The sequence below is a fragment of the Neolamprologus brichardi genome, chromosome 7 (assembly GCF_056152115.1).
Source record: "Neolamprologus brichardi isolate AB-2024 chromosome 7, ASM5615211v1, whole genome shotgun sequence".
NCBI classification, from domain to species: Eukaryota; Metazoa; Chordata; class Actinopteri; order Cichliformes; family Cichlidae; genus Neolamprologus; species Neolamprologus brichardi.
This window is the reverse complement of record NC_142110.1, coordinates 26,725,910-26,741,458: the sequence shown is the minus strand read 5'-3', so window position 1 is coordinate 26,741,458 and position 15,549 is coordinate 26,725,910. Positions and strand designations below refer to the sequence as shown.

Genomic DNA, 15,549 nt, shown 5'->3' with positions numbered 1-15,549 from the left:
CTAAAGAGCATGTCCCAGTTTAACATCACGACTTCCAGGCCATACTCGACACAGTCGTTTCCACAACACTGCTTTTCTCCCGAGGTCCCCAGAACTGTTGAAAGGAATGGCTTATTCAAAGGTTGTGGAGGTCTCTACATACACACATAAAGTTCTGTCAAAAAGTTCACCGAACTCTGATATGCACTGAATGTTTTTGTTCATCAAGTGGTTGAACTTAGCATGGCTGTTGGCTTCATTTCTATTGGTGATGCAAAGGCACGTCACAGCACAGATGCTGTGCAAGAACTCCTTGCTGGCACGATTACGCTGTACTTTGCTTAATTCAGCAGGAAACCGTTATTGTGCGACACATGCAATAGAAATTAATGGGTTTCAGAGCCTATGTGAAAAGGCCTTCAGGCTACTGAATTTGGGGTGAAACCCTCCATGCAGTGTAATGAGCTTCATTGTCTTGATCTCAGTGGCATCTATCTCCTCCTTTGACCAGCTTATTATCCCAGCAGGGTGTCTAATCACTGGCAGAGCGTAGGTGTTGATTGCCTAGATCTTGTTCTTCCCATTCAGCTGACTCCTTAGGACTTGCTTTACTCTCCGCAGGTATTTGGTGATTGTGGCTTTCCTAGCAGCCTCTTCACAATTCCTATTTGGCTGTGGGATTCAGAGGTCATTGTAGCTGCCCTCAATGTCTCTAATGCTGTAGCCATTTCCTTCTGGTAGTACAGTCGCTTCAATTCGGACTGCTCCCTCTCTAAATTCACAGCCTTTGCCATGACACAAAATCATATTCTGTACAGTATATAGCCAAAGTTTTAACAATGTAAGTATATGACTAAAACCTTTGCTAGCTTTGAGGCATCCACTGGTGACACTTGGGCACTCTCTGACAACATTTCCTCCTCTGATTCAAACCATCACAAATTCCACCACCAAAATATCACTGTTACATTTACAATGGAACTGAATGCAAAAATCCTAATTAATCATGTTTGTAGGATCTATTTAATAACTGTTCTCTGAAAAATGTGTCCTGTTAAAGGGAAATTCATATAAATACATATGCAACAAGGATATCTACCATTTCCACACTTTTCAGTCCAAACCACTTTGCACCACTTTCTTATATCCTGACAGTAGCTTTTTAATGCAGAAAGAGAGCTTTACTGTAGCACAAGCTGGCTGATGAAAACCACAAACCACTTTAATGGAGTTGCAATATTCATGCTGACTTTAATATACCACACATTGGCATACAAGAAAAAACAAGGGCAATGGCACACTTGAGCATGTGACACAGTTACCTTCTAAATTCAATACAGGGATGTGTCAGGATCTGACGGTAAATAACGTTTTGTGTTATGCACATCGTACAAGTCAGGTGTAAGAGATTCTAGGTTTAAACAGTTGAAGCGCTTGATATAAAGCAGGTGTCCTCTGGATGAATCAATTAAGCTGTTGGATAAATCTATAAATCTGGCTTTAAAGCTCCTTTAACTTTAGTACCTACTCGGATCGACTTGACTCAGATCAACTGGTTTGCAATCAAGTACCATCGAATGTCCGTGGTTGTCGTCATAGCCATGCTGCAGAGTGTCCAGTGATGTAATTAATATGCGACACGAACACTACAGCAAAGATTGAGTTCAAGGCAAGAACATACCTGCTGCTCAGTCTGTAGCTTTTCATCGGACTCTGGGACCATGGCATTGTTTTTTGTAGCCATTTCCCTTGTTGTCGGGTTTCAAAGACTGCAGTTTTGATTTTCGTGAATGAGACGCTCTCATGACTCGAGTGACGCCACTGACCAGCCAATCAGTGGCATGCAGTCTGCCATCACATTTTAGTACCTGCTCAAATCACTTGGAACCGCAGCCAAGCAGGTACTATGACCTAATGGAAAACCCTAAAAACAGTGGCGAGTCGATCCAAGTTGGTACTAATGGAAAACGAGCTTAACACTGTGAAAGGTAGAAGATCCAAAACACAGAGAACAGGTGAGGGAGAGAGATGAGTTAGAGAAAGAATTGACAACTACCCAACAGGAAAGAATTGAAAAAGAGAAGACATCCACGAAGGAAACAGCTGTAAACAGCATGTAAAAACTGATGAAGTTCTTAAATTCAGTCTCAAATTTGATTGCTTTTCTCAGGTCAGAGTAATGTAAATTTGTGACTTTAGTGAAATAGCCTTAGAAACAAATTACAACTCAACACATGTGATCAATGAGCTCTCCTACTCAAAAAAAAAAAAAAAAAAAAAAAAAAAAGCAGCACTACACCTCTAGCTCTCAGTATTACAGAATGCAAACTAAAATACAACCAAATGAGCACAGCTAACCTTTATCAACTAGACTCCCCCTTAAATACACCCAACCAGTCATTATCACTTTGGTTATCAACCGTGCCGTCAATTAACCATATCACCGATTGTTTGCTTTCCCGGTTTGACTGGGAGTGGCCAGCACAACATAACTAGCGGTCTAGCTGCTAACGTTAGTTACTGAGGGCCATTAACTAGCTAACTTAGCAACAACAGTGACAGTTGCTACGTTACCCCGTTAACCGCTCATTCAGGTCCAACCCGCATCAACACACACGGCTATCGCTAATGACAAATAAACATTGTTAAACATGTCGTGCAAAATTGTATTATGCATAAGTTATTTTCAAAGTCAAACCTCGCCGTTAATTTATTGTCGGTTGGTAATAGCTGTTAGCTGGTTAGAAACAAGGCTACAAGCTAACCTTCCATCCCCGCCAACATAACCAGGCCTAACAGCGCAGTTCGCAGCTACACACATTACATCACAACTAGCTCCGATTCAAACGTGATTTGTAGTTGCTTAAAATAATAATAATATTTAAAATCTTCAACATGATACCTGTTTGCGTCTTTTAAAAAATACGATGCTGCTTCCCCAATTCGATGAGGATGATAAAGATCACTGAAGCGGGGTCCAGCCGAGTTTTATACAAGTGCTTCCCTGCCTCGAAGGAGATTCAACACTATTTCCGGTACAGAATAAAACAGACAGTTGCGCTGTTTCTTATCGAATTCAAATTATAAATATAATTTACAGAAATTGCGTATTCGCTAAAAGAAAAACTTCGGAAAAGTATTTCTGGGCTGGGATATGAAAATATTTGTTTGTCTGTCTGTGGAATATTCGTGTGTTGAACTCTTATTTTAAACACAAATGAACGCCCACTTCCGATTTTGCTAAATACGTCCAACTTCTTTCAGCTTTTTCAAATTTCTCCAGAGCCGGACAGACGGAGGCGGAGCGGAGAGCGGGACACCACCCCGACGACGTCACTCCAGTGCTGAATCACTTTTAATATTTAGTCCGACTGCATAAGCAACCTGTCATGGACAGTGGAGAAGCAGCACACAAACAAAATGCTACCTTTATACAGTGACATTTTACTTATGTGACTACTTATTCATCTAATGGGCTTCCTTGTTTTTCACTAGACGGAGACAGATGTGGAGAGAGATTGGTTGCGTTTGAAATATGCTCCGCCTTCAATGTGTGAAATTCCTTAGCTGATTGGAACAACGCGTGCATTGCTTTCTCAGAAGAGATTTCATTGGCTACTCTGAAATTAAGTCTATCTCAAAACTACTAATGTCTATGTAAACACTACTTGTTTGTTTCGTGCACGCCCTTTAAACTTTAGTGATGAACTATGTTATGCCAAAAACCGATTTCCGATGTTTTTATGTGTATTTTGCGGTCGAATATTTTTACTCATATTAGTAAATAGACAGTAGTGAACATGATTTATGATTGGGTTATATATAGAAGAAAGAAATAACCTGTTGTTGAAGTATCTTTATAACTCTGCGTATTTGTACCCACATTGTCATCAATGCAGTCCTTTTTGGTCACTTTAAGTAAGTTTATAGAACTGTGGTGTTATGTTTGTTACAATTTCTGCTACCCTCTTGGCTTGATCTCTTTCCAAAAACACATTTTTAATGTCAACGACACTTTTTATCCGGGTAAATAAAGGATATATAAAAGTCTCTCCAAAGCTCAGTGCAGAATTTGATGGCCACCATAAAATGATTGTGTCGTGTCAAGGTAGGTAAAGGTAGGTATCTCTGAAGGAATTAGGTTCCCCTGCATGTGGAGCACGCGCTGGGCAGGGAAAGCGGATCCAGTTGACTCCGCCTCCATTCCAACTAACCACACGTGGAAGTCGTGACGTTTTAGTTCAGTGAGAAAGTAAAAGATGAGTGTCGTTAAATTACCGTTCAGTTTGTGGATTACAACAGAAATGATACATTTATTGTTCTCAGGTATTATCGGACTGGATTATTTCAACAAACCGACGACATTTTGCCTGGTAATATGTATCCTCCTGTAACTTGATTGTATAAAGAGCTAAAACCTCCAAAATTTCAGTAGTAATAAGTCATTATAAGAAGTGTTTGCGAACTAAAAATCAAGAATGACGGATACTGTTTGTCCGTGATTTGGACAGCCCAGCGCATGCTCCCGACACAGGGGAAACTGTCGGGATCCCTACCTTGGCAACACACCCGTTCACTGTGGGTTGTTGCTGTTGTTGACAACAATAACAGCTGACAATTAAGCTAACATTATGCCCGCTACTGTCCAAAAAGTATCGTATTTTCACTCTGATAAACAGTTTGATTAAATTCTCACACCAGATGACAATTTATACTTATACAATTTATATTTTTTATACTTCAAAGAAGTAATGCAGTAATGCAGACCAGCAACTAACAGCAGTAAAATATCACTTACAGAAAACTCACCAGAGTATTGCTGTCAACAGACAGCAGTTAGCTTAGGTGACTATTGATCTCTATCAAAATGTTACACAAGGTTTTACAGCTCCCTCCACAGTTAGACAGATGTGGGCACTTGACATTTTAACAGCGGGGGTAAAACAGCAGACAGTGGCCTGCACTCACTAGGAATCAACCTTGGCGAGTTTTTGTGACAAAAATGTAAAATAACGCAAAAATATACAATAGACACATAGTCCTGTTATTTCTGTCATTCCTACTGCCCTCTGCCAAGGTAAAGAGTAGAGATCATTTCATTTCATTTGTTCATGTTTTAATTACATGAGTACACACATTTCAATATCAGCTGGACATAGCACACCAAGGGCCATTCACAGTTTATTTTTTTTAGTGATGGCTGTGATTATCAATACAATTTGTAAATGTTTGTGTTTATTTAAAAGGGAAAATACTTATTAATTAACATGAGCACTTAAGCTCATCATGTAAATATGCCAGATTTACCCACAGACTATTTCATCTGCAATCCCTGGCAGGTTAATGGCATATTAAATAAATCAACAAACCAAACATTTAGAAGCGTGTGAACATAAAACGTGTGACATAAACACATGTCCATATACCATTATTAAAGATCAAACCCTATAATCACTTACACCCCCCCCCCCCCCCCCCAAAAAAAAAACAAAACAAAAAACAACAACAACAACATTAGAATCAAGGACTTTCAAGGGCATTATGTCATGTTTGATTATCCAATAATCACTGTTTTACAAATTTAGAAAAAGAAATAAAGAATGTTATATAGTCTTTATTTCTGAGGGTATTGTATTCCAGGTATGAGCTGCTTGATAAGACAAAACTGACTGCCCAAAATCAATTTGGGCTGAAAAGTGCTCTAATATTGTTGTTGGCTATACGAAGTCACCAAATCCCAGCCTCTCTAATTTGAATCTTAATCTCCTAGGACCTGGTGTCCACGTATGTGGACATCACATTTTGGGTTATTTAGACCAAAATACTAAATTTTGCTCTACATGGGCCTGATATCCACTTACAAGGACACTATACTGCTACTGTTCTATCAAAATTTTAAACAAATATCCTCATATGTGGCTCTTATTTTTCATAAAAACAAAAATAAGGTAAAAAAAAATCTGGTAATTCTTTCTTTTTACATTCATCGGGCCCCAATATGCTCAAATATCAAAGAGAAATTAAAAATGCATGCTGTGGAAGAGTTCGGGTCTTAGGAGGTTAAAGAATATTTATGAAACATTTAAGTATAGAGAGGACTTGGATAGACTGTACTTGGATAGTACAGTCACGGATAACGGACAACACACATAGGAGACATTTGACTTATAATTCTGTGTTGTTTCTGAATCAAAATAACTAAAGATACTTTAAACATTTATGTAACCGAGCACTAAGGTGTCGAATTAAATGCCAAAGAAATAAATTCTACTAATATCCCAGCTGCACATGAGCCCTATCAAACCAAAGGAGCAGGCAAATAGCACTACACTGCAAACCGTCACACCCAGTTTTAGAGAAATTGCAATAAATTTACCTGTGGGCACGCACTGCAAACAGCGTAGCTGGGAATCAGCGCTATGTATGAACTGCAATCCGGGGTCTTTAACAAGACTCATTCTCAATCATTCATAACGGCCTTTACGGACAGACAGACTAACCAAAACAAAATGACCAATCAATCAAAAGAACAAAAAAAGGACAGCAGAGGCAGCTTTATCTGTTGAGTTCAAGGATTTATTATGAACTTGTAAACTTGTAAGTGTTGGTATGAACTTGGTCTCCTATTAGCATAATAAACATGGGTAAGTCAGCATGAAAGTACCGAGGAAGACTAGTTTAGTGTGATTTAAAGTGTGATGTCCCTGCAGAAAGTGCTGTGGTTCAGAGTGAGGGCTCAGAGATTAAATAAGTCTGCCAACAGTGGGATAAACTGAGAGAGAAGATACTGCTGGTGTAGCTGTTGTGGTCCTGAGAGTCTATGGTGGATGTGACTTCATAAGCCTTTGCAGAAAGGATGGCACTGAGACACTGGACTTGCTCATACTCTGGGTTCCCTCTTTATTCTGGTACAAAGATAACAGATCACAGTCGTCATCAACAGTGTTTTATGCAGCTGCAACATTCAGGTCTGTTAACAAGGATTAGAACAGTTATAAGAGTGTATTACTGATCAGTGTACGCTGGGTAGCTAGTAAGCTAGTACCGTTAGCTAAAATGATCATTCACTCTGGTTTTTGCTGCTGCTCCTAATGAGGAATGGGGGACTGCTGTGTCTGTGTTCATTTCCTGATCAACCACAGTGCTAATGTACTAAACAAAGTTTTGAAGGAAACCAGGCTCTGTGCTTTGTAGTTGCGAATCCAACATGGTGAAAAGAGGACAGAGGCCTTCTGATTGGCTGACCTCTACTGTCGTTACCTCCGTCCCAGCCCCCCTCGTATCTTCCCTCCACCACCAACACCTCTGTTTTTTATCCCCCTTCAGCTATAAGTGCAAGTTTTGAAATGCTAGAGGGCGCAGTCGAGTGCTTGTATTCACTGATATAAGAGGTTGTAATCACAGAGTTGTGGTTGTAAGCAGTAAAAAAAATTCTGTAAAATTTAAATGAGAAGTTTGCAGCTCACAGTGTATTTGCTGATGACACCATGTCACGGTCTGGCTAGCAGACCGAGGGGAGGTGGGGAAACAGGACCCAAACGCCGGACTCTTCCGTGCAACAGTGTTTATTTACAGAGTGGTGAAGTAAACAACAATAAATTCCCCAGTGTCCCAGACTCCCGTGTTGTGCCTTCTTCCCAGAAAAGTCCCAGTGTTGTGCTCTCTGCTCCAGTGTCCCTGCACTCCCCGTGCTCACTGCTCCTTCTCGTCCCACACTCCTCCTGAGGGAAAACAATAGAGGCAGCCGTTACACACTTATCCCAGCAGGCATACACTCACACTTGACTGTGCTTGAAGACTGACGTGAAGTCAAACGCAATAATCCCGCGCCGGTGGAAGCTCCATCGCTCTTCTAAAAAGCTCCCCCGACGAGCCCAGATGAGGAGCAGGTGTGTAGCAAGGACTTAAGGTGTGGCCAGTCCTCAAGCTAGGCCACGTCCCTCAGGCCTGAAGGTGCCTGTAACATGGCCACAGAAAAAAGGCAACACACACACATACCTGCCTACATACAGATGTGGACAGAGATAAGAGGCAGTGCAGACAACACACCAAATGATAATAATAATGACAATAATAATAATAACAACAACAGTCATAGTCCCCACTGCCCACGGACCCCGAGTCCCCAGAGCCGGGTCCGTGACACACCACCTACATAGGACTGATTGAGAACATCAATGATTCAGCCTACAGAGTTCAGCATCTGAAGCGATGGTGGTAATGGTAAATGGCAAATGGCCTGTATTTGTATAGCGCTTTTACTAGTCCCCCCTAGGGACCCCAAAGCGCTTTACTGATTGAAGGTTAACTGTGCTGTTAAAATCCATGGACATTTACAACGTATTTATGAACCGTATTTATTATAGTAGTAACCAGCATTCCTATCCCTTACTCAATGCGGAATACCACTGATCACATTGCACCTTATACTGCACACTGATCACTCATATATGTGTGTGTGTGTGTGTGTTCTTATGTTGCTGTGTACATACTATTATTATTATTATTATTGTGTATTACAACACATTCCTTGTGTCCATCCTAAAAGAATCTGAATGTCTTCAACGGAGAGATGCAAACTGTGTTTCATTGTTCTTGTAACAGTGACAATAAAAATCTATTCTATTCTATTCTATTTGTGAAAATATCATTCTACACATCTGTGAATATTTTTCTGTAACTGTAAATTAAAAACACAAGTGTGTTAAAAAGAATCTGTACACGTGAGATTTCAAAATACAAGTTTCAATTTTTCTCAGTTTTTAAAGCTCTTAAATTCTGTGAACATTTGCTTTCAAAGCGGAATCTTTGTAAGTAGTATTGTTCGAGGGGCTCTGATTAATGTAACTCACAACATCCGGCGGTTTCCATGGAAGTCCACCAGCTCACCATGTTAGGACAGCTAGCTAACAAAATTCAGAGTAATAAGAACACAGTGTACGTACAGTAAATAGCTGCACTGTTCACCGATTATAGCTGCGTATTTATTAAGTCTTGTTTCAGTGGGTTTCTGTAGGAAGAGCAGAATGAACCGTTTGAACCCCACGGTTCCCGCTGATCAGTATCTCGGTAGGTCGTGTGTTGTTAGCTGTGTCAGTTAGCTCCTAGGCTAACTTTATAATCTCTGTGTGTGTCTGTGTTCCAGCGGACAGCAATGTGCTGTTCTACCTGAATGATGCTGTGATCCAGCTGCTAGAACACAAAGAGGAATACAACCAGTTCGGAGTGATCCGCTACTTCGCTGAATAGTAGGTTCCACACAGTTGTTGAAACAGTGAGACTATAGCTCCGGTGCTTCAGGTTAACAGGTTTTTACGTTAACTAGTTAGATTTATTTACGAATTCCACTCTCCGTGTACTTGGTGTTACATCGTCATGTTCAAGGAAGGGTTGTCACTGTTTGCCAGTGTTTTATACGGTTTAAAAGGATTATCATCTCCAGCTCGTGCAAATGCATAGGCTATACGTATCAATACTACTTCATTGTTGTCTGAAGATCATACTGATACTTACATGCATTTGCACGAGCTGGAGATGGAGACACCATATTCTCTACATTACACATGTTGGCCAAGGTGGTTACCAAGAAGAAACTCATCTGTTATGATGAATCTGACTGAAGCTATTTTACAGGGTAATGGTGGCTGTGTTTCCAGACAAAGCACAGTTTATTACTGGTGTCAGAGCAGTGAAAGCTGAGCCAGTGGCAGCTTGTTTCGCACACTGGTCTCCCATCAGTTTACCGTTAAAGACTAGCAGTTTATCCACAGTGCACATGCGCAAAACAACCAGAAAAAAGCTGCTGACCTCTCAGCTTGCCCAGCTCAAGTCAAGTATGGGAGATGGACACGCCCTCAAACCAGAGAGAGCTGCAGCAATTCTAGCTCCGTGTGGTCACAAGGTGGCAGTAATGTAAAGGATGGATGCACATGCTAATAGACAGGCGGGGAGCTTTAACAATGCAAGCACTGCTTGCCTTCCTTGTCCTGACAGAAAGTTATTTATAAAGACATATCAGAGTCAGAGAGACTTCATTAATCGCAGAGAGCAATTGAGTAAATTTGTGTGTCTGTGTGTGTGTGAGAGAAATATATAATATATCTGGGTTTGTAATGTCTCTGTAGTTTCAGCAGTGTAAAGAACAGTAACCACGTCCTCTTCAGAGAGTTTAACTACATCCAGGCCACTCCACATAACAGAGCATCCTTCATTCGAGTATTCTGGAAATGCTACAGACAGATCGGCAAAAGTGGAGGTGAGAACACAATAATGTCTTTGGACTGTGAAATGAAGCTGGAGTACCTCTGGGGAGAACCCATGTAGTCATAGTAAAGAACATGGAAACTACAGACAGAAATATCCCAGCCTGGATTCACTCTCAAGATGTTATTGCTATGAGGTACAGTGCTACTGCTGATGTACAGTACTGCTGATGACAGACCTACCCATCTGTCACTCTCCTGAGATACTAAGACCTAACCACTTGGGACAGCAACTTTTTCTTAACCCAGAATGTGCACTCTGGGTTAAGACTGAGAACTCTGGCCTCACAGTTTGTGGTCCTAATTCTCATTCAAGGCACTTAACACTTAGCTTTGAATCAAACTCTGGAATCCTCCGAGCTGGAGGGTATCTCTTAATGAGTAATGGTAAATGGACTGGTTCTTATATAGTTTCTTCTTGATGTGGTTGCAGTGACCTCAAACAACATGCTTTTTCAAAATCAGTGAATTTACAAATCCTTGCAGATCAAAGAGACAAAGTGTTTGATGTCAGTGTATTTGTAATCAATAAAAAAAATTAGATATAAAACTATGTTTATGTCATAAGTGTTACATTATTGTTTTAGTTGTCACTGACAGTTTTATGTGTTACAGTTTTGTGCTGTCATGAGTTTTCTGTTTAAAACTGGTGGTTAGTCATTGTGTAATTTGTAGCCAACATATGTTTTGTGTCTTGTGTTCCAGACTTGCTCTCCATGCTGGAATACAGGTCCCTGCTGCAGTTACTGTGTCCAGATTTTCCAGTGGTGTTAGTTCAGAGTGCTGCCAGGTCAGCAAAAGAGTAACTTCCCAAGGTTTCATCTTGATTATTTCACATCAAGATGAAACCTGAGTGCTTTGCAGAATATATAATCCTATGTAATTCATTTGAGCACATGTAGCACATTTTGAACACAACAGATCTTAACAGGCTGAAAGTTTCTGGGTAATGATTGCTGTTCTCTCCTCCTCTAGAATTGCTGTGATGGACGACACCATCGATTGTCTGATGTCTTTCTCTGATTTTCTTTATGCTTTCCAGCTGCAGTTTTACTACCAAGGTATTAAACCAAGTGATGAAAAGAATAATTAAAGAGAGCAAATTAATGAACTTAGGGAGGGATGTGGGGGAGTGGATTAATGTTAATCCAGGGAACCGGATGGTAATATGAGTTAATAAAATAAAGGGACTCATTCATAACGACTGTGTAATAAACTAGGGGGGGGGGGGGGGGGGGGGGGGGGGGGGTGTAAAGAATTCACCACTAACTGAAAAAACAAGTAGCCTAGAAAAAGAAAATATTTAACTTGGGTAACAGATAAGAATGTAAAGATTTGATTAAATTGGATAATAAAGGATACAATAACTGAGAAAATAGGTTTTATTAACCCATTCTCTCAGTTATTTCACCTGAGGGAATAAACAAACCAATAATAATAAAAATGTAGTAATAACAATAAATACAAAATGAATAAAAAGTATGTAATAATGTTAATAATGTGATTTGTTTTTGTAGAAGTTAAAGGAAACATCCATTAAATTCATCCATTGTGTTTGTAGAGTTTCTGGACTGTGTGCTGGTAATCTACCAAGATCTGCTAGCAGGTAAGAGTCCCAACACTGTCATCGTCCCCACATCCACCTCCATCGAGCAGATCCCATCTGTGTCTACAGAGGAGAACAACAAAGAAGAGCGGCCACAAAATGGAGTGGAGCCTTCCACTTTGGTTCAGTGTATAGACGCTCTGTGCGACAGGTCCAAACATAGGTAAACACTTCATTTCTCACTCACCACTATATTCTTTTAGTTTCATGTAGACATCTTGTGAAGGCGATAACTCTCAAAGGTGATGTAGCTGATGTAATATTTTCTAATTCCTACCATTAGACTTCAAGGTCAATGTCAGAATTTACTTAAAATCTTGTGAATGCGATGACTTAAGGAAGTAACTTAGGATTTTCACACTGCATCTAGTGCGTCTAGGCCAGTATTTAGGTGCTTCATTTTTTAAATTTTAATTGTAATCTGTAAATAAAAAAATATATAAACTAATAAATAATGACCAAAAAGCAATAATAATGATGAATTTTTAAAAAAAGTATTCATTTTAATGATGATTTCCTAAGACAGTAAGGCTGTATTTTGTACAGTACGAAAAAATTGTGGCGCAAAAATGTTGATAAATCACTGCGTTTTTGTGCGTATACACTAAATATTTGCAAAAATATTCCCACCTCACCACACAACAATTTCAGTACCAGTTGTAGCACTGATTTGTCATTATTTGTGTGTGTGTGTGTGTGTGTGTGTGTGTGTGTGCAGTCATCCGCCCAGGTCATGTATGAGGGAAATCCTGAAGCAGACTGACAGAATTTCTTACTACAGCTTCCTTATGAGTCTGGCTAAACAAGAGGCCATCAACCAAACTATTGGTGGGTTCAACCACCACTGTGTGTCAATGAGACACTGGGTCTTATTGACACAGTGCATAAGCATTACATCAGTCAAAAAATGTGCATTTGGTTTGTATTACATTAGTGATGCTTTCAAATGTTTGAATTTTGAACCTTTTTGTTTCCCTGATTCTGCAGGAGTGTTACCCAGTAAGGCAGAGCTGCTCATTGACCCAGAGATGGACCAGGAACTGGACAAACTGTGAGACTGCACATCTATGCACATAGTAATAAACATATCAACAACAGGAACATTACTCCATATATTAGGTAGCTGTAACCAGGTGTTAATGTGTTATATGACAAGTGAGGGATTCCTCAGATCTGCTGGAGGCTTACAACAGAAAAAAATAGATTTGTACTATTTTCAGCTGAATTGTGTTGTTTCTGTTTTACTCTTATTAAGGATTAAGCGAACTGAATTCTACATTTTAGAAGCAGATGCTACAAGAGTTTTCAGAGCTGCTTTTCAAACCCTAGACCAGCGGTCCCCAACCCCCGGGCCGGTACCGGTCCATAAGTCGTTTGGTACCGGGCCGCGAGAGTTGAGGCTCAGGTGTGAAATGTATGGTTTTCAGGGTTTTTATCGGTTTTCAGCGTTATTTTGTTATCGTTTTTATCGTTTACTCGGTTTTCCTGGGTCTTTTCACGTGTGTTATGAATAAATTTTCTTTTTTTCGGTACCGGTACTAGTTTTATTTTGTTGGATTTATCCGCGACACCTTAAAGGCCGGTCCATGAAAATATTGTCGGGCATAAACCGGTCCGTGGCGCAAAAAAGGTTGGGGACCGCTGCCCTAGACAGTATAAAGTTAGTATAGATTGTAGTAAGGTAGATTGGATTGATAGCAAAGAGCATCGAAGTAATCTGAAATTAAACCCCTCAGCAGCACAAGTCTATAAAACAAGAAAAATGAACTCCCTTGAATAATATAATTTATAATTTTTTATACATTTATGTCAATAATAGCTAACACTTATCAATTTTTGAAAAATCACAGCAGTGATGTTCTCTTGATTGCTCAAAGTTCCTGGTTTATCTTTTATATGTAAATTTGTGGGTTTCAAAGGTCAAAATCTAATTAATGTCCAAGCTGCTGATTCTGATATTGTCAGACTTCTGTTCACTGGCATGAAAACAGTTACTCTGCTGCTACTCTCGTGTTCAAATGTAATAGAGCTCCAGTACAATCTCTACATACTTTCACTTTGCTTTTTTCCCATTTTGCTCTTTTTTTCTTTTAATTGTAATCTTTTGTTCTCTTGATTTCCAGGATTGCTCAAATCGTAGTGAGTCCTAGCAGTAACAGTAGCAGTAGTGCTGTGGGGGGGCTAAAAGAAGTGCAGAAGAAGGCATCACCCAGGAGGAACATTCACCACAGGAGGAGGATGGAGGTGGAGAGTGACGGCTCCACTGAAGAGACCGATTCATCTGAAAACTGATCTCTGACAACTTAGTGACCTGTTGCCTGCCATCTTAAAGGAACGCCTATTGAAAATCAACAGTGTGTCAGGACTGAAGAAGAAGACGACGTCCTTCTAACTTTTACCATTGTAAATAATGCAAATAATGTTAAAGAAAGCAGGATGTGTCTAACATGCATTAGAAAACATACAGCATTAAGCTCTCACCAATCACTACTGCACTATAATTTATTGATGAATCTGTTTGTGGCTCAAACTGTGCAGAATGCAAAAAACAAGGAACCAGATGAGTTCCAAACATCAATACACACACATCTGCATCCAAAAATAGCAAATATATAATACAAACCTGTCTTGTAGCATGCTTTTAGTCAATAAGGCTAGAAAAGCAGAAAGCATTATATATGTAACCATGTTTGTATGAGGCTGTTTATCACAAGAGCAATGTGGAAAAAAATACATCTACAAACTTACTGTAAACACAAAACTGTATACAGAATAAAATTCTGTGACCTTGTTAAGCAACAAGGCCTTGCAACTTTGAAAGATACAAAACGACATACTTTTACTTTTCTTGTTGCTCTTTCCCGTCACCCTCCAACCTGTCGAGGCAGATGACTCCCACTTCTTGAACATGGTTTTGCTGGAGGTCTCTTACTCCAAGTGCTGTTGTTGGGGTTCTCTCTAATTCTGTAGGTTGTTTACCTTAGTATATGAAGCACCTTGACGTTGCTGTGAACTTGCAGTGTATAAATACAATTGAATGGGAAAGTGTATATTGTGATATTTGCTATGTTGATTGGAACAGCCAGCGATCAAACCACCAACCTCCTGAGCTACAGCCACCCCTGAACCATGAATTGCACTGGATTGGCAGATGGAGAAGCGTCACTTCAGAGAACACATCTCTACTGCTGTACAGTCCAGGGGTTGTTCTTAAGGAGTTTCTGCTGAAAAGGCCAGAATTGGAAGAGTTTCAAGCTGCCCTGGTGTACCTCTCATTACATCTGTGGAGAAGGTAAAAGCGTTCCAGAGGAGTTGAATTTCCAGGGGATACTGCTTTCTTGTTTCGTCATTATGAGCAAGAATGAAAGATTGTGTTTGTTTTACTTGCTTTACTCCAAAATGTTCCCATTCTAAACAGGAAAGGTCAAAATCTGACTATTAGTTTACATCTTATAAATAGCTCTTACAGGTTACTCCAAATTTAAAAACAACAGATCCCCTGGGACTGCTCTCCAGACCACTTAATTAAACCTAGTTATATTCCAAGGGCACTGAGAGGAGAGCTGCTGCAACAGGTGTGTTTGGTTGGTACGATTCCCATCACCTATCACCTCCATCCAAGCTCTGCACGCCTAACTGATATTATCATAGGATCAGAGACTGTACCTTTTAAACAGAAAGACTATTGGGGTGATGGTTCTG

General features: G+C 39.9%; 2 protein-coding genes across 8 annotated transcripts in view; one reads left to right on the top strand and one right to left on the bottom strand.

The window, feature by feature from the left end:
* ckap5 (cytoskeleton associated protein 5) overlaps positions 1–3,157 on the bottom strand; it is a 44,276-nt gene extending 41,119 nt beyond the window's left edge. For 3 of the 5 annotated variants that reach the window (XM_087843389.1, XM_087843392.1, XM_087843390.1), the window contains exon 1: positions 2,882–3,157. The gene's annotated coding sequence lies outside the window, so the exon portion shown is untranslated. The remainder of the gene's footprint in view (positions 1–2,881) is intronic. The other 2 variants (XM_087843391.1, XM_087843393.1) reach the window with 1 other exon arrangement.
* Positions 3,158–8,832: 5,675 nt separating this feature from the next.
* On the top strand, positions 8,833–14,679 carry cstpp1 (centriolar satellite-associated tubulin polyglutamylase complex regulator 1). Of its 3 annotated transcripts, none has more exons than XM_006782237.2 (10): positions 8,833–9,048; positions 9,125–9,227; positions 10,104–10,234; positions 10,947–11,031; positions 11,217–11,302; positions 11,803–11,847; positions 11,917–12,010; positions 12,566–12,675; positions 12,835–12,898; positions 13,971–14,679. In XM_006782237.2, exons 1-10 carry the CDS (start codon positions 9,006–9,008, stop codon positions 14,137–14,139), a joined length of 930 nt encoding a protein of 309 aa, XP_006782300.1. In that variant the 5' UTR covers positions 8,833–9,005; the 3' UTR covers positions 14,140–14,679. The 3 variants fall into 3 exon arrangements, with proteins under 3 accessions (XP_006782300.1, XP_006782299.1, XP_087699514.1); XM_087843388.1 differs by having other exon boundaries at positions 8,843–8,916; positions 8,983–9,048; positions 11,803–12,010; XM_006782236.2 differs by having other exon boundaries at positions 11,803–12,010.
* Positions 14,680–15,549: the final 870 nt, after the last annotated feature.